The sequence below is a fragment of the Hyla sarda genome, chromosome 4 (genome assembly GCF_029499605.1).
Source record: "Hyla sarda isolate aHylSar1 chromosome 4, aHylSar1.hap1, whole genome shotgun sequence".
NCBI lineage: Eukaryota > Metazoa > Chordata > Amphibia > Anura > Hylidae > Hyla > Hyla sarda.
Window position 1 is genome coordinate 395305062 of NC_079192.1, and position 26022 is coordinate 395331083.

The 26022-nt window shown below is 42.6% G+C and overlaps 1 protein-coding gene across 1 annotated transcript; it reads left to right on the plus strand.

Moving 5' to 3' along the window:
• Positions 1-6: 6 nt before the first annotated feature.
• RMND1 (required for meiotic nuclear division 1 homolog) lies at positions 7-25256 on the plus strand. The gene is made up of 12 exons (XM_056517235.1): positions 7-57; positions 2647-3016; positions 8623-8731; positions 10860-10935; positions 13455-13494; positions 14761-14861; positions 14977-15083; positions 15927-15991; positions 17851-17927; positions 21902-22022; positions 23442-23558; positions 24656-25256. Exons 2-12 carry the CDS (start codon positions 2654-2656, stop codon positions 24686-24688), a joined length of 1209 nt encoding a protein of 402 aa, XP_056373210.1. The 5' UTR covers positions 7-57; positions 2647-2653; the 3' UTR covers positions 24689-25256.
• The last annotated feature ends 766 nt before the right edge of the window (positions 25257-26022 follow it).

The following is a 26022-nucleotide window of genomic DNA, read 5'->3' on the forward strand; positions in this document are numbered from 1 at the left end:
TGGAGAGGGGCGGGGCTAACGAGATCCAGGGTGTGGGCGTGGTTTCCCCTCATGCAGGTAAGCGCTGTGCTGCGTCTTGTGGGGGTGAAGGTCGCGGGTTCGAGTCCCTAGGGTACCGTATAGGGTGATGAATGTATTTTATCTTGTCCTGTATGGATTGTAGGTGGAGAATTTACTGTGGAATCTCATTGAGGTTTAGCACAGGAGAGCACAAGGTCGTTCAGTAGTGACATGTTGACATGCCTTTTAAGTATTCAAAATAGGTTCACTGTCCCCCTCCCCCAGCTGACTGCCTAATCTTTCTGTAATACTGTTTTCTGGTAGCCTAAAACCAGAAAAACTCCTATAACATTGTATGCCAGCCTTATATACCCATATACCCATAGTCTCCCTGGCATATAAGACTGTCAACAACCACTATCATAAGCACAATGTAAGTGATTACAGTGCAATTCTTCTCCATCCGGCTCAAACCGTCATAATGATTTTTTTCCAGCTAAAACTCGTCTTTGCAGAAGATAAAAACATTTGAAGCTCCGTCCTTTTACAAGACCTACAATGGCCCAAGAAATGCCCCCCTTAGTGCCCCACACAGTTGAGTGGGTAGATAAGTGGGTTGGGGAAGGAGTAGCTAGGTCCCCTCTGCCCATTAGATAGTTGGGTCGCTCTGTTGGGTAGACAAATCCCTTCCTATAGTTTCCCCCATTACACAGGTGCCCAAGTAAGTAGGCTACCTAGATAGCTTCCCCCTGTAGGTAGAGCCTTTCCCTTCAGAGATAGTTGCCCCCTGTAGGTAGGCCCCCTGTAAAATAGTTGTCCCCTATAGGGAAAACTCCCTATATAGTTGCCTATAGTTGCCCCCCTATAGGTAGCAGCCCCTGTAGATAGTTGCCCCTATAGGTGGCAGCCCCCTGTATATAGTTGCCCCATTGTGGTAGCCCTTGGGGGGTGTATGGTAGTGGTGGTATGGTATAGGTATAGAAGGGGTTAATGTTAACCCTAGAGTCCGTGACGCCAGGCTGAGGGCTGGTATGCTGAATCAATGTTCCGGCCTATCGCCGCCCTTCCCAGTAACGATAGGTGCATAAAATAACTGAAGGTCCACAAAGAGATTGAACTTGAACAACTTTTTACTGAAGTGCTGGCAATATCCACGGCACAGTAACAGTCTCATACAAACAGTCTTTAGGTTGCTTAGTGACTGGCAGTAGTTGCGGACCTTGAGCTAGATATACAGTCTCTGAATTTAGGGAGAGATTTGCAGATCCGTCCGGATTTAGGGGAGTTATTAGGTCCGGTGATGCTGCAGAGTGTTTGGGAAGTGATACACTCTATAATTAGATTGTTCAGCCGTCGCCGCAAGGCTCAGGCCTAACTCACTGCGATAATTGCTGCGCAGTTCTTGCTTGCTTGCTTGCTTGCCAGGAACAAGAGAGCGAGAAGATGGCCGCCGCTCCCTTATATGGGCAGGGGGCGGGGCGAATCTGATTGGTCCGAACATCTGCCATTCACCATTACATGGTGTAATGGGATTGCTTACGTCACAGGGTCTCCAAAGGTCCTTAAGCTTAATACCATAGAGTTCACCTAGTCACATCACCCGCAGGTCCTGCAACGCTATGGAAACAAGTAATTAACCATTTATTTACATATGTTATTCTATTTACATTAACCTTTGAATAACTTAGTGATTTATACACTAGAATAGAGGCGACTAGGGGTAGACTGGATGACAGGGATCCCTAACGTCCTAGGGACTCTGGCTATGGGGACCCATACATAAATAGGTACCGTATAGAATGCGGTACTGGGACACCTCACCATAGGTAGCAGCCCCCTGTAGATAGTTTCCCCCTATAGGTACCAGCCCCCCTGTAGATAGTTGCCCCCTATGGGGAGAAGCCCACTGTAGAAAGTTGCCCCCCCTGTAGATAGTTGCTCCCCTATAGGTAGCAGCCCCCCTGTAGACAGTTGCTCCCCTCTAGGTAGCTGCCCCCTCAAGATAAATAAATAAAAAAATCATACTTACCACCCCTGCCAACACCTGCATACTCCCCAGCATGAGTATAAAGGCTGGTGGGGTAAGGAGAAGCCGGTGGGGACTATCCCAATGACTTGTGATCTGGGCAGCATGAAAATGATACCAGGTTCCCTTTAAACATTAAACAAAATTGTGCAACTTTTAGTGCCTCGTCATTTTCACTATATTCTGTTGAAATATTCTGGTTTACATTCCAAGACTAAACCTGTACAGTCCTAATATTTCTCACAGTTGAACGTTTGTTACAGTTGCATCCTGTCTAGATATCACTCTGTGAGGAAGAAAAAGGGAACTTTGGACTGATAGATTGTAGCTGATTTTCAAGCATGTTCGATGAATCCGTGGGGGTTGGACTTCTGGGACCCCTACCAATCCTTGGGGTCATGACGTCATGCCCCGCCCCCTCAATACAAGTCTATCGGAGGGGTGTGACGGTAGTCACGCCCCCTCCCATAGACTTGCATTTAGGGGGTGGGGCATGACGTCACGAGCTCCCGGCGCTGGCTCTAAGCATTCGGAACATTTTGTTCCAAACACTGAGCAGCGGAGTACCCCTTTAACTTTAACCCAATATTGTGATATGTGTCTTTTCTTCCATCTACCAGATCTACCATGAGCGGGCTACTACGTAAGACATCAACTCTTGTAACGCAAATGTGTCGGACTACAAAGCCGCAAAACATAGACTTTCAGCGCAGACTCTTCGCGGGGACCAGCATTTTACCTCCTGTAAATACACTCTCTATAAAGCACCTACATCGGGGTGGCACACCTACCTCTCCATTTAGGAACATTTTCTCCTTCTTGAAATGCTGGCGCCACCGTCATGTCCCAATGAAGACATCATCCATAAGTAGATTCTATTCAGACTCGGCATCCAAACAGACTGTCCAGGGACCGGTCACCAAGAGGCCGCTAAAGTCATCCCGGACCAAGCAGCCGTCCAGATCCAATCTGCCTTTGACAAAGACTGTGGTAACTGGCATATTGTATATTATATTATCACTGGAAACCATTAACAAATTTGTTGGGTCGGGATCCTTAGTGGTTTTACAGAGGGACGGCCCTGGTATCAAAGAAAGACGCTCCCTCTAGAAGCCATGTTACAATGGGCCGATGGGTAGCTATGTTCCAGATTTTTGGCCCAATGTCCTAAGTCTCCAGATGACCGCCACTCTCAACTGCTTCCTCCACATGCATATACACCTGAATACTATGGCAGAACGGGGAGCTGACAGCTCCCTGCTTTATCACTCGCTCTCATATGCCACAGACCACTTTAGGCCTGCACCCTATGAGATGCTGGGTTGGGATCTCAGTGCTGGCCGGTGGGGATGCTATGATGTTATTAAAGGACATCTGCAGTGATATAACACTTATCCCCTGTCCACAGGATAGGGGATAAGTGTTTGATCGCAGAAGTTCCGAATGTGATCTCCTGCACGGGGCACCGGCCCTGCCGTGGCTCTCCCGTGCAGGAGGTGGCCGACACGCCTCCTTCATGTAGTTCTATGGGAGAGGCAGGGATGCAGCGTTCGTGCCTCCCTGCCTCTCCCATAGAGCTGTTTGGGGAGGGGGCGTACCGATCGACCTCAGTGAGGTCGACGCTACGCGCATTAGCCGGTGCACAGCGCGGCAATGCCTGGGCCCCGTTTGGAAGATAGCGGAAGGTCCTATCGGTCGGACCCCCGCCATCAAACACTTATCCCCTATCCTGTGTATAGGAGATAAGTGTTCTATCACTGGAGATGTCCTTTAAAGGGGTATTCCAAAGGAAAAAGAATGATTTCAAATCAACTGGCACCAGAAAATTTTACATAGTGGTCCCTCAAGTTACAATATTAATTGGTTCCAGGACGACTATTGTATGTTGAAACCATAACTATAGAAAACTGCCAATTGGTTCTGAAGCCACCAAAATGTCATCCAAAAGTAGGAAAAAGTGAGGATTAAACAAAAATAAGTAGATAACTAATATAGATAAAGCAAATCCTTACATATAAAAGTAATAAAGATCTGCTGGGAGCTGTAATCACTGTCTATGTAGAGGACAGGAGCTTATTCAGGGTCCTGTACAGTACACACAGTGTCCTAAAAAAGTAACATGGAGCCTCCCTCACCTGGTGTCCAAAGGAGCAGCTAACCCTGGCACAGGTAAAGAGTACAGAACATGTTATACCTCCCTGTACTGTAGGGGACGCTACCAGACAGCCAGTCAGTGCATACACTTCAGTAATACAGTAGTTTACCAGTGAATGCCCATTCTGATTGGTCGGTTCTTCCGGCCATTGACACATTTTGCAGATCTGGACTGTCTGTACATTGTATGTTGAGTCTGGTTTCAAGTTACAATGGCCAGAAAACACCATTGTATGTTGAAACCATTGTATGTTGAGGTCATTGTAAGTTGAGGGATCACTGTAAATTTGAAAATGACTTCTATTTAAAAATCTTAAGCTTTCAGTACTTATCAGGTGATATAAGCCATGGAGGAAATTGTGTACTGTTTCCAGTCTGACCACAATGCTCTCTGCTGCCACCTCTGTTCATGTCAGGAACTGTCCACAACAGTAGGGGTTTGCTATGAAGATTTGGCAGTTCCTGACATGGACAGAGGTGTCAGCAGAGAGCACTGTGGTCAAACTGGAAAAAAAAACTACAAAACTTTCTCTGTAGCATACATAAGCTGATAAGTACTGGAAGGATTAAGATTTTTTATCTAGAAGTAATTTAAAAACCTGTATAGCTTTTTTGGCACCAGTTGATTTGAAAACATTTTATTCCTCCGGAGTACCCCTTTAACCCCACTTGACTCAGGACTTATACAGTCATGGCCGTAAATGTTGGCACCCCTGAAATTTTTCAAGAAAATGAAGTATTTCTCACAGAAAAGGATTGCAGTTATACACATGTTTTGCTATATACATGTTTATTCCCTTTGTGTGTATTGGAACTAAACCAAAAAAGGAGGAAAAACAGCAAATTGGACGTAATGTCACCAAACTCCAAAAATGGTCTGGACAAAATTATTGGCACCCTTAACTTAATATTTGGTTGCACACCCTTTGAAAAGAATAACTGAAATCAGTGGCTTCCTATAACCATCAATAAGCTTCTTACACCTCTCAGCCGGAATGTTGGACCACTCTTCCTTTACAAACTGCTCCAGGTCTCTCTTATTGGAAGGCGCCTTTTCCCAACAGTAATTTTAAGATCTCTCCACAGGTGTTCAATGGGATTTAGATCTGGACTCATTGCTGCCACTTCAGAACTCTCCAGCGCTTTGTTGCCATCCATTTCTGGGGGCTTTTTGGCGTATGTTTGGGGTCATTGGGGGAGATTTATCAAAATCTGTCCAGAGAAAAAATTGCTGAGTTGCCCATAGCAACCAATCAGATTGCTTCTTTCAATTTTCAGAGGCCTTTTCAGAATTGAAAGAAGCGATCTGATTGGTTGCTATGGGCAACTCAGCAACTTCTCCTCTGGACAAGTTTTGATAAATCTCCCCCATTGTCCTGCTGGAAGACCCAAGATCTCGGACGCAAACCCAGCTTTCTGACACTGGGCTGTACACATTCAAGGCCCCCAGTGCCAGAGGCAGCAAAACAACCCTAAAACATAATTGACCCTCCACCATATTTCACTGTAGGTACTGTGTTCTTTTCTTTGTAGGTCTCATTCCATTTTCGGTAAACAGTAGAATGATGTGCTATACCAAAAAGCTCTATCTTGGTCTCATCTGTCCACAAGACGTTTTCCCAGAAGGATTTTGGCAAAATGTAGTCTTGCTTTTTTTATGTCTCTGTGTCAGCAGTGGGGTCCTCCTGGGTCTCCTGCCATAGCGTTTCATTTCATTTAAATGTCGACGGATAGTTCGCGCTGACACTGATGCTCTCTGAGCCTGCAGGACAGCTTGAATATCTTTGGAACTTGTTTGGGGCTGCTTATCCACCATCCGGACTATCCTGTGTTGACACCTTTCATCAATTTTTCTCTTCCGTGCACACCCAGGGAGATTATCTACAGTGCCATGGGTTGCAAACTTCTTGATAATGTTGCGCACTGTGGACAAAGGCAAATCTAGATCTCTGGAGATCGACTTGTAACCTTGAGATTGTTGATATTTTTCCACAATTTTGGTTCTCAAGTCCTCAGACAGGTCTCTTCTCCTCTTTCTGTTGTCCATGCTTAGTGTGGCACACACAGACACACAATGCAAAGACTAAGTGAACTTCTCTCCTTTTTATCTGCTTTCAGGTGTGATTTTTATATTGCCCACACCTGTTACTCACCCCAGGTGAGTTTATAGGAGCATCACATGCTTGAAACAATTTTATTTTTCCACAATTTTTAAAGGGTGCCAATAATTATGTCCATCCCATTTTTGGAGTTTGGTGACATTATGTTCCAATACACACAAAGGGGAAAAACATGTGTAGAGCCAACCATGTGTTACTGCAATCCTTTTCTGTGAGAAATACTTAATTTTCTTGAAAAATTTCAGGGGTGCCAACATTTACAGCCATGACTGTATAATATGAAAATATTACATTTTGTATTATTTATTTGGCTACAATACTAATTTAGGGAACACTAAGTGTCAGTTCACGCAGGATATTTCTCCTGAGGGAAAAAAACCTGCAATACATAGCAGAGATCCAAGGGAAGCCTCGAATTTCTGCCACGTATTTTTGCACTTTATACCACATATTTAATACATTTTAAATCACAGTTGAATATGGATCAAAATATGTGCTAAAAAACTGTGTGAACATAGCCTAAGGGGGAGCCATTACTAAGTCAGGGGGACTAGATCAAATACTAAGGGGGTTCAGATACTAAGAAGAGGTGGCATCAATAATAAGTGAAGATACTAAGGGGCACCATAACTGAGTGTAGGCACTATAAGGCATTATTGCTGAGAGGAGGCAGTGCGAGCACTAAGAGGCAATATTATTAAAAGAGGGCACTAAGGGAGTGTGGTAACAGGGTGTGAGATGCAGGGCAGATGTTGTTACCCTAGGGGCAGATGGCATTAACCCCTTGTATTCGTGACACCAGGGCATGGTTTATCTTCAATACCACCTGAAGGTATACCGCTGGATCCTGGTCTAGGCACGGGGGGCAATAATGACTCTGACGTCAAGTTACGGATAACGGTAGCTTTACTGAGAGATAGATAGTACAGTCTATACAGTGTAGCGGGGCCCACGGAGGAGACCAGTGACTTCAGAGACCTTAAGGGCTTGCTGGGACTTGCAGTGGTTTTGGACAATTTAGTGCAGGCCATGTTGACTTGATAATAGATGACAGTGACTGACTTGACTGGAGACAGACTGAGCTGTGACTGTAGTTACTTGTAGACTTGTAGTTGTGGCTGTAGACTTGACTTGAGGCTCCTATGACTCCAGACTCTTAGGCTCCACTGCTCCTCAGCAAAGACTCAAGAACTAAGAGCGAGAAGAGACTCCTCCCAGGGCTTTTATGGGGGAGACTCTGGTGGGGTCCCATTGGTCACCCTTAAGTCACCTGGTCACTGATACCTCCTGGGTAACAATCACATGACAACTGGTGATCACATGTTAACCTTTCTTAAAGATACAACATTCTTATGTACATAACATAGGGGATAATATACAATTACAGTAGAACAGATGCCAGGGGAGCCCAGGGGACACTGCAGGGAGGCTGCCTGACAGGACAGCAAGGGTACAGGGTAACTACTCCCGTACTGGGCCACCACAGTAGCACCATTACTAAGTGGGGGGGGGGGGGGCTAAGAGCATTATAACTGAGTGGGGCACTGAAACTGTTTGAGGGCCCAAAAGGGGGACCTGTGCTTTGTAGGACCCAGGGGACATTACTATAGGGACACTAGGGAGGGCAGTAGTACTACGGGACACTAAGAAGCATGCTACTGCCATATCGTACACTAATGGGGGCAGCAAACTGTACAGAGACGAATTGGAAGTAGTCATCATAGCAATCTGTGATGAATAAATAAGAAAAGAGATCAACTCTGATCAGAGAAGAGGCCCTTTTTGTGTCACCGGATGTAACTGCACTGTAATCACTTATATCAGATCAACAGTGAGATGACGCCCTTCAGAGCACCAGTGTGGCGCTGGTATGTGACCGCTAAATGGGCACTGAATAGTGGCATTATTGGTTAAATTGGTCTTGTTCAATACAAACATTAAAAGGCATATGACAGGGCGAACGGTACGGGTGTGCGACCTGCTGAAGAGAGTGTCACCGACGGCCCGGTACCTGAGGCTTGTGTCCACCAAAAAACCTCATGTACGCTAGGCAGAGAGTATTGGGGAGGTCAGAAGGAATAGCTGTTGAAGGTGTATGGACGCCTGTCATTGGGGGGCCCTAAACCCTGAGACCACCACCAGTGGTAAATGCCAATGCCACCATGTCTAGCTAGGTGACAGGCAATATGGCCGCCATACAGCTCCCATAATCATACATCTGCCCAGTTATGTAGCCATGCACTTACAGGGGAGCTATAGACAGCCATATAGCGTATGCTCTGTATGCGGTATTTTAACTTTGTCTTATTCCTCTTTTTGTAGGATCTGATGCAGTGCACTGCTTTTGCAACGGCGGACGAGTTTCACCTGGGCACGTTGTGTCATGATCTGGCATCACATGGGTACAATGAACTGCCAAGCTTACCACGGGGTAAGTCATTGGACTAGTTTTGTGTATTTACATAGACACACATGGTAAAAGTTTGGCAGTGTCAGCACTGATAGGGCAATGCGAGACACCAAGGGATCAGGCAAGCTGGTCAGGATCAGGGTCAAGCACAGTGTTTCCCAACCAGTGTGCCTCCAGCTGTTGTAAAACTACAACTCCCAGCATGCCCGGACAGCCAAAGGCTGTCCGGGCATGCTGAGAGTTGTAGTTTTACAACAGCTGGAGGTACACTGGTTGGGAAACACTAGCCTATAGGATAAAGGAGGATCAAGCAGAGGTGGAGTCAAGGGGTTAAATACAGGAATTCGGATCAGACTTAGGCTATGTTCACACAGTGGAAAACATGGGCAGACATTCTGCAAGTAGCCGACCGGAAATGTGGTACCTCCATAGATGCCACCGGAATCAGAATTTCCGCGGCAGAAACATGTGCAAGGTGCAGCAGAATCCCATTAAAAACAATGGAACTTGTGCCGGATTTCGCTTGGAAATTCAGTTGTGTGAACATGGCCTTAAAGGGGTTATCCAGGAAAAAAACTTTTTTTTATCTATCAACTGGCTCCAGAAAGTTAAACAGATTTGTAAATTACTTCTATTAAAAATTCTTAATCCTTTCAGTACTTATGAGTTGCTGAAGTTGGGTTGTTCTTTTCTGTCTAAGTGATCTCTGATGACACCTGTCTCGGAACCGCCCAGTTTAGCAGCAAATCCCCATAGCAAACCTCTTCTACACTGTGCAGTTCCCGAGACAAGCAGAGATGTCAGCAGAGAGCACTGTTGTCAGACAGAAAAGAACAACTCAACTTCAGCATCTGATTATTATTGAAAGGATTAAGATTTTTTAATAGAAGTCATTTACAAATCTGTTTAACTTTCTGAAGCCAGTTGATATAAGAAAAAAAGTTTTTTCCTGGAATACCCCATTAAAGGCGTATTCCGGTGCTAAAAAAAAAAACAATTTCCTGTCCATAGTAAAGGGGATAAGTGTCTGATCCCGGGTGGGTGGGGGGTCTCATAGGTTTGGATATTTAGAACGGACTGCCGACTCTCCCCAAAGATTAGAATGGCGTTCCGGCATACATTCCATTCATTGTCTATGGGAGTGTCGGAGATACCCGAGAACATGGCTATTTTTCGTGCTCCCATAAACAATGAATGGAACACGTGCCAACAAACCGCTCCATTCAGCGGCCCTCAATTTATCCCCTATCCTGTGGAAAAGTCATATATATATTTTTAGGGATTGAATACCCCTTTAAGGGTCTATTCACACGTACAGTATTCTGCGCAGATTTGATGCACAGGATTTCAAGCTGTGTTCAGTCATTCAGTTTACATTTAAATCTGCAGCAGAAAATCCTGCACATCAAATCTGTGCAGAATACTGTTCGTGTGAATAGACCATAAAGGGGTATTCCGGTGGAATACATTTTTTTTTTTTTTTAAATCAACTGGTACCAAAAAGTTATGCAGATTTGTAAATTACTTCTATTAAAAAATCTTAATCCTTCCAGTAATAATCAGCTGCTGAAGTTGAGTTGTTCTTTTCTGTCTGACTACAGTGCTCTCTGCTGACACCTCTGTCTGCCTCAGGAACTGTCTAGAGTTGGAGCAAATCCCCATAGCAAATAAATGCTACTCTGCTAGCTGCTGAATACTACAAAGGAAATTATTTTCTTTTAGGATTTCTTTTCTTTCTGTCCACACTGCACTCTGCTGACCTCTGCTGTCCATTTTAGGAACTGTCCAGAGCAGTATATGTTTGCTATGGGGATTTTCTCCTGCACTGGACAGTTCCTGACATGGACAGAGGTCTCACCAGAGAGCACTGTGGTCAAACAGAAAAGAAAATAAAAAAGAAAAGAACTTCCTCTGTAGTATACAGTTGGTAATAAGTACTGGAAGGATGATTAGAAGTAATTTACAAATCTGTTTAACTTTCTGGCACCAGTTGATTTAAAAAAAAAAAAAAATGTTTTCCACCGGAGTACCCCTTTAAGTAGGTGGTGCTAGGCAGAGATAAATGGAGGACAAATTGGCTGTGCGCATGCTGGCCCTTTAAGAAACTGTACTGTACTGTAATAATTGTATTATGGTTTATCTCTTACAGATGCCTCCAATGTGCTGCTAGTTGGAGGAGAGAATGTCTTCAAGGAACACGATTCTGGAATGATATTTTTCTTCAGGTAATTCATATATTAAAAAGCCATTTTGCTAAGATTTTTTGTCAGATTTTCTTAAAGGGGTACTCCGGTGAAAAACTTTTTTATTTTTTTTTATTTTTATTTTTTAATCAATAATTGGTAAATTACTTCTATTAAAAAATCTTAATTCTTCCAGTACTTATTAGCTGCTGAATACTACAGAGGAAATTATTTTCTCTTTGGAACACAGAGCTCTCTGCTGACATCATGACCACAGTGCCCTCTGCTGACATCTCGGCCCATTTTAGGAACTATCCAGAGCAGCATATGTTTGCTATGGGGATTTTCTCCTTCTCTGGACAGTTCCTAAAATGGACAGAGATGTCAGCAGAGAGCACTGTGCTCGTGATGTCAGCAGAGAGCTCTGTGTTCCTAAGAGAAAATAATTTCTTCTGTGGTATTCAGCAGCTAATAAGTACTGGAAGGATTGAGATTTTTATATAGAAGTAATTTACAAATCTGTTTAACTTTGATTAAAAAAAAAAAAAAGTTTTCCACCGGAGTACCCCTTTAAAATTTTCATACGTCCTATTAGATAATTGTGGGTTAACGGGGGGGGGGGGGGGGGGGGTTATCTGTTCAGGATTCTCTCTCTAGGCCGTAGTAGAGTGCATCTACCAAGGGTATCTCACGCTCTGGATGACCTGTCCTCATTTTACCTGTGGGGGCACTGCTTGGAAACTAAACACTTCCTGCCAGGGGCCTCTGAGGTGATTTGTCATGGTGGAACAGCTGCTGGAGTCGGATGGCTCATACATCTGTATACCCTTATAAAGTATTTCCCAACCAGTGTACCCCCAGCCCTTACAAAACTGCCCAGGCATGCTAGGAGTTGTAGTTTGGCAACAGCTGGAGGTACACTGGTTGGGTAACACTGCCCTAATTGGATCCATGAAAAGGGTTTTGTAAAGCAGGCAGCAGATTACCAGCAGGTTACAACATCATCCAAATAGCAGCCGATCAAAGTCCTGTCTGTGAATGTTAGAGCTCAGCGCAGCAAGTGTATGGCCAGGATAGGGACAGAAACCTTTTTTTGTGCATCTAAATCATAAAATGTAGTAACATTGGAAATAGTTTTAATTTGAAGTCTCCTACTGTTCCTGCCTATAACTCCTATACAGGCCTATGTGTCTCCATGGTAACAGACTACAAGCAATCCCTGTGTAGTCTGGTTCTCCAATGACAATGCCATCATTCTTTTCCTGACTTCTTGCTCAAATGAATGTTATTAAAGGGGTACTCTGCTGTTCAACCCTTGGAACAAACTGTTCCGAGCGCTGGAGACTGCGTCGGAAGCTCATGACATCATAGCCCCGCCCCCTCATGATGTCACGCCCCGCCCCCACAATGCAAGTCTATGGGAGGGGGCGTGACAGCAAGTCTATGGGAGCTCATGACGTTATAGCCTCGTCCCCTCATGACGTCACGCTCCGCCCCCTCAATGCAGGTCTATGGGCTATGACGTCACAAGCTCCCGGCGCCGGCTCCAACTTTCGGAACAGTTTGTTCCAAACGTTGAGCAGTGGAGTACCCCTTTAAGACATAGGAGACAAATGAAAGGGAGAATGACTGCAGGATCTGTCAACACAGGGTTTGTTTGTAGTCTGTTACCATTCAGATGTATAGAAGTGGCATATGAGATAGATGGATATAAAAAAGATAAATATTAGATAGATATGAGATAGATAGATAGATAGATATGAGATAGATATGAGATAGATATGAGATAGATAGATAGATAGATAGATAGATAGATATGAGATAGATAGATATGAGATAGATAGATAGATAGATAGATAGATATGAGATAGATATGAGATAGATAGATATGAGATAGATAGATAGATAGATAGATATGAGATAGATAGATATGAGATAGATATGAGATAGATAGATATGAGATAGATATGAGATAGATAGATATGAGATAGATATAAAAAAGATAAATATTAGATAGATATGAGAGATAGATAGATAGATAGATATGAGATAGATAGATAGATAGATAGATATGAGATAGATAGATAGATATGAGATAGATAGATAGATAGATATGAGATAGATAGATATGAGATAGATAGATAGATAGATAGATATGAGATAGATAGATAGATATGAGATAGATAGATATGAGATAGATAGATAGATAGATATGAGATAGATAGATAGATATGAGATAGATAGATAGATAGATAGAAAGATATGAGATAGATAGATATGAGATAGATAGATAGATAGATAGATATGAGATAGATAGATAGATATGAGATATAGATTATAAATATATATATGAAATAGATAGAGTAGATACATAGGTCTTTATGGAGGAATATTACTATCTCACCTATTGTGAGAATGAAGGGGATGCAGAGCTATTGTAGTGCCATCAGTTTATGAGATAGGATTATCCCTTTAACTAAATCAAGCCCTCATGTATGGAAATATTGTGTGGTGTCTTGTACACCTTTGTATTGTTCATTGTAACCCTGTTCTTTTTACAGGGAAGGGGCGGTTGTGTTTTGGAACATAGAAGAAAAAACTGTAAGTACATTCATTTTTTTTCTATCTTTGAGTTTTTCCTCAGAATAGTTTCTATCCATATGCTGTACTAGATTAGCTACCACTGTAACAAACTCTCAGCTGTGAGGAGTATTAGGGTCTATGCAGCTTTAAGCTTCTGGTTGTAAACAAGGCATGTCATGATTCCCTGTAAAAGGGGTACTCCAGGGGAAAAACACAGTTTTTAAATCAACTGGCTCCAGAAAGTTAAACAGATTTGTAAATTACTTCTATATAAAAATCTTAATCCTTTCAGTACTTATGAGCTGCTGTATGCTCCAGAGGAAGTTGTGTAGTTCTTTCCAGTCTGACCACATTGCTCTCTGCTGACACCTCTGTCCATGTCAGGAACTGTCCAGAGCAGGAGAGGTTTGCTATGGGGATTCGCTCCTGCTCTGGAAAGTTGGAGAGGTGGCAGCAGAGAGCACTGTAGACAGAAAAGAACTACACAACTCCCTCTGGTGTATTCAGCAGATGATAAGTACTGCAAGGATTAAGATTTTTAAATTGAAGAAATTTACAAATCTGTATAACTTTCTGGCACCAGTTCATTTCCTCCTAAGTACCCCTTTAATGGCCAAAGATAATGGTGCAAGCTTAAAGGGGTTATCCAGGAAAAAACTGGATAGTAGCCCCCCGGTGGGCATGAAAAGAGCAGCATGGACGCCTCCAGGTAATCTTGTATAGTTTTGTATTTTCAATAAAGAGATTTTTCCCTCAAATGACATCTATCACCTCTACACCTATTGTTGATACATTTCTGACCTCTGGCACCCCCAAGATTGCTAATCCCGATCCTCATTAGTTCTTAAAGGGGTACTCCTGTGGAAGTTAAACAGATTTGTAAGTTACTTCTATTAAAAAATCTTAATCCTTTCAGTACCTATGAGCTGCTGAAGTTGAGTTGTTCTTTTCTGTCTAAGTGCTCTCTGATGACACCTGTCTCGGGAACTGTACAGAGTAGAAGCAAATCCCCATAGCAAACCTCTTCTACTCAGTGCAGTTCCCGAGACAAGCAGAGATGTCAGCAGAGAGCACTGTTGTCAGCCAGAAAAGAACAACTCAACTTCAGCAGCTGATAATTATTGGAAGGATTAAGATTTTTTTTATACAAGTAATTGACTAATCTGTTTAACTTTCTGGAGCCAGTTGATAGATAAAAAAAAGTTTTTTCCTGGAATACCCCTTTAATTCCATAAATCTCCTGTCGTGTCCTTTAAATACCTTCTGTGAATTTGCCGTTTCCAGATGAAACATGTGATGCAAATACTGGAGCGTCATGAAATCCAGCCGTACGAGGTGGCGCTGGTCCACTGGGAGAATGAAGAGATAAACTATAGCTTTGGAGAGTAAGCTTTATTTTTGCAAGACTTTATATACCCGGCTTGTCCTACTCATAATACACAAAGGAACATACACATATGGTATAGTAATAAAATATCATTTCTCTTTTTCTTTTCTCAGGGGCCACACGAGACTTGTGAAAGGAGAAATTGTGCTGGATTCCCAGCTGGAGGCGGATGAGCTCATTCTACAGAAGTTTGCCTTCTCCAATGCACTTTGTCTGTCTGGTGAGTCCCATCTTAAGATATCTGATCGTGGGGGGTCCCGCTGCATGGGACCCCTGCGATCTCAGCTGCGGCACCCCAGACATCCGGTGCACGGAGCGAACTTCGCTCCGTGTCAGATGACTGGCAATGCGGGGCGGAGGCTCGTGACGCCGCCTCCCAGAGACTTGCTTTGAGGGGGGCGTGGCCGTGACATCACGAGCGGGCATTGCCAGTCATCTGACATGGAGCGAAGTTCGCTCCGTGCACCCGTTGTCTGGGGTGCCGCAGGGAGATCATGGGGGTCCCCAGTGGCAGGTTTGGATAGGGGATAAGATGTCTAGGGGCGGAGTACCCCTTTAATCCTATTGACCTTAGGGCGCTAATATTTTGGTTTTCTTTGGTCTGCTACTTAGCCATGGGCAACTTCTGTGCTACTTTAAAGGGGTTATTCAGGAAAAAACTTTTTTTTATACATCAACTGGCTCCAGAAAGTTAAACAGATTTGTAAATTACTTCTATGAAAAAATCTTTTCAAAATAAAAAATTATTTTCTGTCTGGCAACAGTGCTCTCTGCTGACATCTCTGCTTGTCTCGGGAACTGCACAGAGTAGAATAGGTTTGCTATGGGGATTTGCTTCTACTCTGGACAGTTCCCGAGACACGTGTCATCAGAGAGCACTTAGAAAAGAAAAACTCAACTTCAGCAGCTCATAAGTACTGAAAGGGTAAGATTTTTTTAATAGAAGTAATTTACAAATCTGTTGATATATAAAAAAAATGTTTTTTCCTGGATAACCCCTTTAACAACCTGGCCCATGGACGTGTTGTGTTATTGAGCATTGACTGACTGATGTGTCTTGCAGTGAAGCTGGCGATGTGGGAGTCGACTCTGGATACCTTTGTTGAGTCTATCCAGTCCATTCCAGAGGTAAGTCATTGATGCACTTACAATACTCACCAAGTTTGCAGCATGACTCCTGGTGGTCACATGATCGATCGCCCCCACAACCCCCAAGCAATGCGTCATGTAATTTGCTTGATAATTTGATAATCGTTTGTGGGACTATTATTGTTGCACACTGAATTTGCTACAGGAATTTACAGCAGCAAATACGCAGGAACCCGCAGACAAATTGGCACCAAGTTGTGTTGATTTTGGTGCAGATTTTACTGCAGAACCTGCTGGTAAAAAAAACAAACAAAAAAAAAAAACACTTACTAATCTTCTGCCGCTTCCCTGGCATTGCTGCCCTGGTCCCTAAGGCTATGTTCACACTTCGGAATGTCCGCTCAGAAAATCTCTCTGCGGACATTCCGGAGAATGGGACCACACGGGAATGCGCTGTCTCATAGACAGCTATGCATTCTGTGCACAGAATTCAGAGTTTTCACACCAGATATATCTGGCGCAGAAATTCCGCCTTGTGCACAGTGCAGGAGAATCCCGTTGAATTCAACGGGACTCTGCTGTAGCGGAATCTCCGTGCAGAATTCCAATGCGGAATTCCGCTTGGAAATTCCGAGGTGTGAACATAGATTAATTGGTCTCTGCTTGTCGGCCACCAGTGATGACATATCCACCCAATGTTACTGCTGCAGCAGTCATGTGACTATAGCATCGCTGGATGCCGGAGTACAGAGACTTGCAGAGGACCTGGGGAGCAGAAAATCAATAGGTGAGAGTATTTTGGGTACTCTGGTGGAAAAATAATTTTTTTTCTTTTAAATCAACTTGTTCCAGAAAGTGAAACAGATTTGTAAATCACTTCTTTTAACAGATCTTAATCCTTCCAGTACTTATCAGCCACTGTATGATCCACAGGAAGTTGTGTAGTTCTTTTCAGTCTGATTACACCTCTGATCTCTGCTGACACCTCTGTTCATGTCAGGAACTGTCCAGTCCAGAGCAGGAGAGGTTTGCTATGGGGATTTGTTCCTGCTCTGGACAGTTCCTGACATGAACAGAGGTGTCAGCAGAGAGCACTGTAATCAGACTGAAAAGAACTACACAACTTTCTCTGGAGCATATAGCAGCTGATAAGTACTGGAAGGATTAAGATTATTTAATAGAAATCATTTGCCAATCTTCTTAACTTTCTGGAACCAGTTGATTTGAAAATGTTTTTTTTTCAATTGGAGTACCCCCTTAATCTGGACTTTGGAAGTTTAAAAAAAAAAAAATGAAAAAACAGTCTTTGCACTTTCCACACTGAAAAAATCGACAGATATAAAAATCTGCACTGCAGATCAATTTCGAGGTAGAAATGTTCTGTAATGTGTAGATGAAATTTGTTAGAGTCTCATCCACTTTGCTGTTGCTGTTTTATGTTGTGAATTTTCTGCCTGCAAATCCGTCGGGGTCCAAGAACTACCGAGGCGAGAAATTCCGCTTGTCATTGCTGTCATTGGGATTCCACTGTGCACACTTCAAATTTCAGCAGCGGAGCTTTCCACCTCAGAAATTCATCCACCAAAAGAATCCCATTGAAAACAACAGGACTCAAGAGAATTTTTGAGAGAAAAATGACACTAGGAAATTCTGTTAAAGGGGTACTCCGCTGCTCTGCTTCCGGAGCTCCGCTTCCCAGTGTCCAGAAGTTTATTGTTCCGAACGCTGTGTGCGGGCTTCCGTGTTCAGGGCCGCCCCTCGTGACATCACGGCCCTCAATGAAAGTCTATGGGAAGGGGGCGCAACGGCAACTGGAATTGTCTTGTGGTATTTTCCCCAGTGTTGGTTTACCTCATGTTTTATCTCTGCTCCTAAAATCTATTATCTTTACATTGCAGAGGCTGAAAGCCAGGCAAAAACTGAAACTGTCCCACGATGACGTCATGCAGAAAATTGGGGAGCTGTTTGCACTAAGGTAAAAGCGACAGCCATTCTGTGCACTAAAGGAATATTGTATCCATGGGGAACTATCACCCCCACTATCACCCCCACTACTGTATCTTTTTAATTATTCTTTTTTTAATGATACTCTACGAAATTTTATTTAAAAAAAAAGGTATCTCCATCACTTCAAAAAAGAATAAAAACCGCCTGCAAAACGCCAAAGTTAAAACCCACATGGCATTTTTCTTGGCGTTTTTTTACTGCCATAGACTACTATGGGAGAAAAACGCCACGATTTCAGGACAAAAAAGCCATAGGATCAACATGCTGCGATTTTGCAAAACCACCAAGGAGCGGAAAAAGAAGGGAAAAACGGCAAAAGGATAAAAACAAAAATGGCAAACTGGAAAATGCAAAGTGGAAAAAGAATTTTGCGTTTTTTCATTGATTTACAGCAATTATCTGGCCGCAGTGTTTTTTTGGCCGAAAAAAACACCATGCGGCAGAATTGGCGTTTTTCTTGGTGTTTCCCCCCCCCCCCCAAAAAAAACAAGTGGAATTCCAGCCTAAAAGCTACATTCACACAGGCAGGTTTATGGCAAGTTTCAGGCTGCAAAATTGCTGTTTTTTCTCAGCAGATAGCATTAATCTGGGGTCTACTTTGCATTTTTTTATTGTGGGAAATCCTCTGAAGCTCAAACTCACAGTGGGAAGCTTGCTGTAAACCCGCCCATGTGAACATTACCTAAAAAAAATATACTAGCAGTTCCTTGAACAGTAGACCTCACGTCAGCATTTTTTTTCCTTTTACAAGCTCTTTTTTTAAAGGAAAACAGTCATCCCGTTCACCCACACTAAACCCGGGCTATAGTGCGGGTGAACAGGAGACCAATGCGGGGTCTCTGACTGAGATACGTACCTGCAGCCCAGAGTGGTGTCCCTCCGAAATCATGCTTCTTTCTTCAGTGAATTGCGCAGGAGGCGGGTCCGCAGGGTGAATTTGAATATTCATGGGTGCTGGTCACGTGAGCGCAAGCGCTCACGTGACCAGCGCCCATGAATATTCAAATTCACTTGGTGGGCCCGCGTCCTGTGCGCAATTCTCTGAATAAAGAAGCCGACCTCCAAACTGCAGGTACGTATCTTAGGCTGCGTTCACACCACGTTTTTGCAATACAGTTCCTGTATCAGGTTTTTGGATGAAAACGGATTCCTCAAAACCTGACTAAACCGTATCAAAACGTGTGTACAAATTTTAACCCGTATACGGTTTAAAAAATGTCCGGTTGCATCCGTTTTTTTTAAAGAAAAAAAACGTACACGTTTTTAACTTTTCACTCCATTATGAATAAAGTTTCACTTGTTTGATTGAAATTCCAAGAAAAAAAACTGTGCAAAGTCAAAAACCATATGGTGAAAACCGGATGGAACCGTACAGACATACGGTTCTGTATTGTTCCCATTGACTATTATGTTAAAAAAAAAGTGTATGGTTTCCATACGGTTTTTCACCCGGACCAAAAACGGTGGTAGGTTGCAGTTTTGGGTACGGGGAAAAAAAAACAGACAAAACCGTACAAGATGCAAAATGGACACAACCTGATGCATCTTTTGGCGTACGGTTTTCAATGGAGAGTCAATGCATACGGTTTTCAATACGGTTCCATACGGTTTTCACATTGAAAACGTATATGGGAACTGTATTGCTAAATCGTGGTGTGAACACACCCTTAGTCAGGGACCCCTGTATGGTCTCCTGTTCACCCGCACTATAGCCCGGTGTATTGGGTCTAGTGTGGGTGAACAGGATGACCATTTTAATTTGTTGAAGTCTATGGGGGGAGATTTATCCAAACCTATTTAGAGGAACAGTTGCTAAATTGTCCATAGCAACCAATTTTTCACAGGCCTTTTCAAAAGTGAAAGAAGCGATCTGATTGGTTGCTATGGGCAACTCTGCAGCTTTTCCTCTGGACAGGTTTGGATAAATCTCCCCATATGTGCCCTTTCTTGATGAGATTCTTCAGATTGTTCGCCGCACATTTTTTTTCCAACTATTTGTTCATAGATTGCTTTTACTTAGGTTGGGTTCACACCACGTTTTTGCAATACAGTTCCCGTATCAGGTTTTTGATGAAAAACTGATTCCTCAAAACCTGACTAAACTGTATCAAAACGTGCGTACAAATTTTAACCTGTATACAGTTAAAAACCGTATAAGGTTTGAAAAATGATGTCCGGTTGCATCCGTTTTTTAAGAAAAAAACGTATATGCTGTTAACTTTTCACTCTATTTTGAATAAAGTTTCACTTGTTTGATTGAAATTCTAAGAAAAAAAAATTGTGCAAAGTCAAAAACGGTATGGTGAAAATGAGATGGAACCGTACACACATACAGTTCTGTATGGTTCCCATTGACTCCCATGTTTAAAAAAAAGTATACGGTTTAATACAGTTTTTCACCCGGACCAAAAACCGTGGTAGATTACAGATTTGGGTACGGGGGAAAAAAACTGACAAAACCTTACAGAATGCAAAACGGACACAACCTGATGCATCTTTTGGCATACGGTTTTCAATGGAGAGTCAATGCGTACGGTTTTCAATACAGTTCCGTACGGTTTTCCCATAGAAAACTTATAGGGGAACTGTATTGCAAAAACGTGGTGTGAATGCAGCCTTAATCGAAGCATTGCTGGAGGTTCTCACTTCAAGAGATGGAATAACAATGTTCGTTTTACAACATGTCGTTTCTTGGAGAGAGATGTCGCGAGCATGCGCTCAAACGTGGCACGCAATCGCAGTGGCAACAATATTTCGGTTCTCAAAGAGAGATGTCAGGAGCATGCTCACAAACGTGGCGTGTAAACGGAGGCAACAATATGTCGGTTCTTGAAGGGAGATGTGGTGTGCATGCACGCAATCTTGGCGGCAACAATATGCCAGTTCTCAAAGAGGGATGCTGTGTGCATGCGCACAAATGTGACGCGCAAATGCAGTGGCAACGATATGTCGCATCTCGAAGAGTAATGTCATGTACACAAACGTGAGGTACAGCCAAGCACAGAACTATGCAAACGCGGCACGCAAACACCGCAAATTCCTGTATTGTAAAACAGACTAAACTGCATTACTGCCATGAACACACAATCTAGAACTGGGGAAAGTATTGCGTCCGGCACCAAGGTTGCAGGTAAAACCAGAGCTTGCTTTATAAAATTCTTGGACAAAGATCACATACAGAGACAGTGTCTGACGCATTTCGCACGTAGTTGCTTAATCGTAGACTAACGATTAAGCACCTAGGTGCGAAACGCGTCAGATACTCTGTATGTTGATCTCTGTATGTGACCTTTGTCCAAGAATTTAATAAAACAAGCTCTGGTTTTACCTGCAACCTTGGTGCCGGACGCAATACTTTCTCCATGTTTGTCTATTAAGCCAAGGGCCGGACCGGCGCGACCGTGCACAGGTGGATCGGTGCATTGCAGCACGAGTGAGCGGTACAACATTTGCAATTTTGGACTATCTAGAACTGATCAAGCGGGTAGTCATCCCCTTCAGCTTGACCGATTTCAGACAAATTTGATTATGTATCCCCCCCCCCCCAATATGATATTATATGTCATTAAATTCTACCGCCATTGGGGTGTTTTGCGGTAGGTTGGAGGCCAAGTGATTTTTTTTTTTATTGGACCCTATTAATGGTAGTTACGTCCCTGAGTACAATTCTAACATGAATCAGTACACAGCATGAATAAATAAAGATGATATTATAGTGGCATTATTACACTGTATGGCGGTGTTATTTATGTGTCATTTATGGGGCCTTTAGTCTTGTGTACGGTAGCATAATCTATGTAACATAATTTTCTTATCCAGTTTGTTCTGAGGGCACTGTATGTGTGTGCTGCATATGCATATCCTCTTTGTGACAAAATCCATCATACACCTCAATATGGCGGCACGAGTAATACCATTGTTTCAATCTCTTGGTTATTTTAGACATCGTATAAACCTGAGCTCGGATCTTCTCCTCACTCCTGATTTCTACTGGGACAGAGAAAATCTCGAGCACCTCTATGATAAGACTTGTCAATTCCTCAGCATAAATCGTAGGGTCAAGGTGCGATTATTTTTAATCCTATAAATGACCTTTTATTCAGATGTGTTTTATCCGAAAATCAATTCCGCCACCTTCTGAAGGCCTCCGGGCCGGCCATATCAGCTTATACATCCTGTCCCAGGCAGACTGTACTAGGAGATTGTAGATCTAATTGATCAATGCTATGCAATAGTATATGATTGATCAGTGTAAGCCAGTGTCTTCCAACCAGGGTTCCTCTAGCTGTTGCAAAACTACAACTCCCAGCATGCACGGACAGCCTTTGCCTGTTCGGGCATGCTGAGAGTTTTGGTTTTGCAACAGTTGAGGGCACCTTGGTTGGGAAAAACTTGTATAAGCAATCCAATGATTGCTTATAAAAGTCCCCTATGACAGACTGCTCTAGGAGAGCATAGATCTGACTGATCAATGCTATGCAATGCTTATGATCAGTATAAGCCAATGTTAACCTACCAGGGTGCCTCCGGCAGTTGGAACAGCTGTTGTTTTGCACCCTGGTTGGGAAACACTGGTATAAGCAATCCAATTATTGCTTATAAAAGTCCCCTTATGGGGGGCTTGAAAAGTGTAAAAAAAAAAAAAACACAGTCCTATAGACGGAAAATATGTTTATATAATAGTTATGGGGATCAGATTAGGGCAGGTTTTTTATATTTTTTCTTAGTCTTTTTTTTACACACTTTTTTTAAAATAATAAAATAGAACAAACGCTATATATACGGTATATATTGGGTATCATCATAATCTACTTACAGAATAAAGATAAAGTGTCATTTTACTGTACCGTGTAAAAACAAAACCCGCCAAAAATTGCTAATTGTTTTTTCTATTTTTTTTTTATTTTTTTTTTATATTTTAGCCCATAATTTTTTTTTTTTTTTAGTTTTGGGTAAAACAAATAGTTTTAGTATAAATCACCATTTGTCCCGCAGTAAACAAGCCCTGATTTATGCCTATTAAAGGAGATCTGCAGCTCTAGACACTCATCCCCTATCTTTAGCAAAGGGGATAAGTGTCTGATCGCAGGGGGTCAGAACGGGGCCGCAGCTCTCCCATGCAGGAGGCGTGTCGGTCGCAGCATGACGCCAAGGTCGACACGTCCCCTACATGTATCTCTATAGGAAAGGCGGGGATTCAGAGTTCGTGCATCCCCGCCTCTCCCATAGAGTTATATGGAGGAGACGTGTCGTCGACCTCAGTGAGGTTGATGACATGCACAGTAGCCGCACAGAGCCGTGGCAATGCCAGGTCCCCGTACGGGAGATCTCAGGGGGTCCCAGCGGTCGGACCCCCGGGATCAGACACTCCTGCGGATAGGGTCTAAAACTAAAGTAATTAAAAGAGTTATGGCTTTTAAAAAGGCAAGGAAGTAAAAAAAAAAAATTTAAATATCATTTCAACTGCTCTAATACATTTTAGGTGATTAATGAAAAACTGCAGCACTGTACAGAACTGACGGATCTGATGCGGAATCACCTGACTGAAAAACACGGCCTGCGGCTAGAATGGATGATTGTTATTCTTATTACCATTGAGGTAAAGTTCCGGATCTGCTACATACACCTGCCTATCCACTCTCCATATGCTTAGCTATTCCTTATGACACCCCCCTCTATACACATGCACGCTCAGTTTGTTTGACTGTCCATGCATTCTCAATGGTGGTTAACACCCACTTACACTTAAAGGAGTATTCTAGTAAAAAAAAAAAATATATATTATTTTCAGATCAACTGGCTCCAGAACGTTAAATAGATTTGTAAATTACCTCTATTAAAAAATCTTAATCCTTCTAGTACTTAGCAGCTGCTGAAGTTGAGTTGTTCTTTTCTGTCTGACAACAGTGCTCTCTGCTGACACCTCTTTCTGTATCAGGAACTGTACAGAGCAGGAGAGGTTTGCTATGGGGAATTGCTCCTACTCTGGACAGTTCCTGAGACAGACAGAGGTGTCAGCAGAGAGCACTGTGGTCAGATAGAAAAGAACAACTCAACTTCAGCAGCTGATAAGTACTGGAAGGATTAAGTTTTTTTTTTATAGAAGTAATTTACAAATCTGTTTTTCTTTTTTTGTTTTTTTTTTACTGGAATACCCCTTTAAGTCTTTCATTGAAAACAGTGGGTACGACCAACATTGCTCTTATCTATACAGGCATCAACCCTTCTCTTCTCGTGGTCCAACCTGACAATTTTAGCAGGACCAGACCATCATGTATCCTGATAGGGGTGCCCCAACTGTCTCCTGATCACTGTTGTCCATGGAGGGGGGGGGATCAAGTAGTTGGATTTCCTGCAGGATATAAGCCGCTGCCAGAGGTGTCTGGCAGAGGCTTATTCTGCTTTCCCTATTGAGAATACATACATGTTTATCCATGCTGAGTATGCTTGTGTATTGGAAGGAATAGCTGTCAGATGAAGAACATTGAGCTATCTAAGGCAATGTTTCCCAGCCAGTGTGCCTCCAGCTGTTGCAAAACTACAACTCCCAGCATGCCCGGACAGCCGAAGGCTGTCCGGGCATGCTGGGAGTTGTAGTTTTGCAACAGCTGGAGGCACACTGTTTGGAAAACACTGATTTAAATAGTATACGTTACAGACATACGTTCTCTCATCCACCTCTTTGATATTTTTCAGGTGCTTTTTGAGCTCGGAAGAGTCATTTTCTAGGGCTAAAGCTCAGGACATTAAAAGGACCATCAAGTCGTGCCAAGGAAAAGGTGGCAGGATGCCACCCCTGTACGGTGCAGGACAGGAGCTGACCCCTTTAGCTTCCTTACAGAGCTTATTAACACAGCTGAATGACTACTGACTGAAAGAGAGAGAAAATATAATAATAATAATAATAATATATTGTTCCCTGTTATCAGCCATTTTTGGCTGGGGTGAGGCTGACTGTTTAATCTAGACAACACTATAATTGCCAAAATTCAAGGAAGCACTCTAGGTTTTCCCTCTTATTCCCATATCATGCACATTCACCATCACTAGTCCTACAGCGTCATCTGTTTCATTCCAGCACAGCTTCATCCATGTGTTTTATTGTTGTAACTGAGTAATGTGGTCACCAGTCTGACCCAACAGAAAATCGCAGAGCTTAATGTGACAGAGGAAGTGGTCAGTCCTTCACTTCCCGTGAACTACAGGATGACATCACCAATCAGATCGCTCCTACTAATAGCTCACAGACCTCTCCCCTCCCAGCTCTATCTGTATACTGCTGCTATCTCTATGGGATCATGATATATATATATATATATATATATATATATATATATATATATAGTAGTTATACCCCTCCCATCTCTATCTGTATACTGCTGCTGCTATCTCTATGGGATCAGGATATATATATATATATATATATATATATATAGCAGTTATACCCCTCCCATCTCTATCTGTATACTGCTGCTGCTATCTCTATGGGATCAGGATATATATATATATATATATATATATATATATATAGTAGTTATACCCCTCCCATCTCTATCTGTATACTGCTGCTGCTATCTCTATGGGATCAGGATATATATATATATATATATATATATATATATATATATATATATATAGCAGTTATACCCCTCCCATCTCTATCTGTATACTGCTGCTGCTATCTCTATGGGATCAGGATATATATAGTAGTTATACACCTCCCATCCAGCTCTATCTGTATACTCCTGCTGTTATCTCTATGGGATCAGGATATATAGTAGTTGTACACATCTCCTCCAGCTGTATCTGTATACTGCTGCTATCTCTATGGGATCAGGATATATAGTAGTTATACACCTCCTATCCAGCTCTATCTGTATACTGCTGCTGCTTTCTCTATGGGATCTGAATATATCAAAGTTATACACTTCGCCTGAGGCTGTGTTCACACATTTGCCTTTTTTATTGCTTTTTTTCTGTTTTTGCTGTGTTGTTCCCAAAATCTCAGCCAAAAAAAAAAAAAGTGTGCTATTTTATTCAAATTGTGCAAATCACAGTAAAAA

Coding starts and splice junctions, on each gene's coding strand:
- RMND1 (XM_056517235.1), top strand. CDS start 2,654: ATGAGCGGGCTACTACGTAAGACATCAACTCTTGTAACGCAAATGTGT. Junction 8,732..10,859: donor ACTGCCAAGCTTACCACGGG/GTAAGTCATTGG, acceptor TATCTCTTACAG/ATGCCTCCAATGTGCTGCTA. Junction 15,084..15,926: donor CAATGCACTTTGTCTGTCTG/GTGAGTCCCATC, acceptor TGTGTCTTGCAG/TGAAGCTGGCGATGTGGGAG.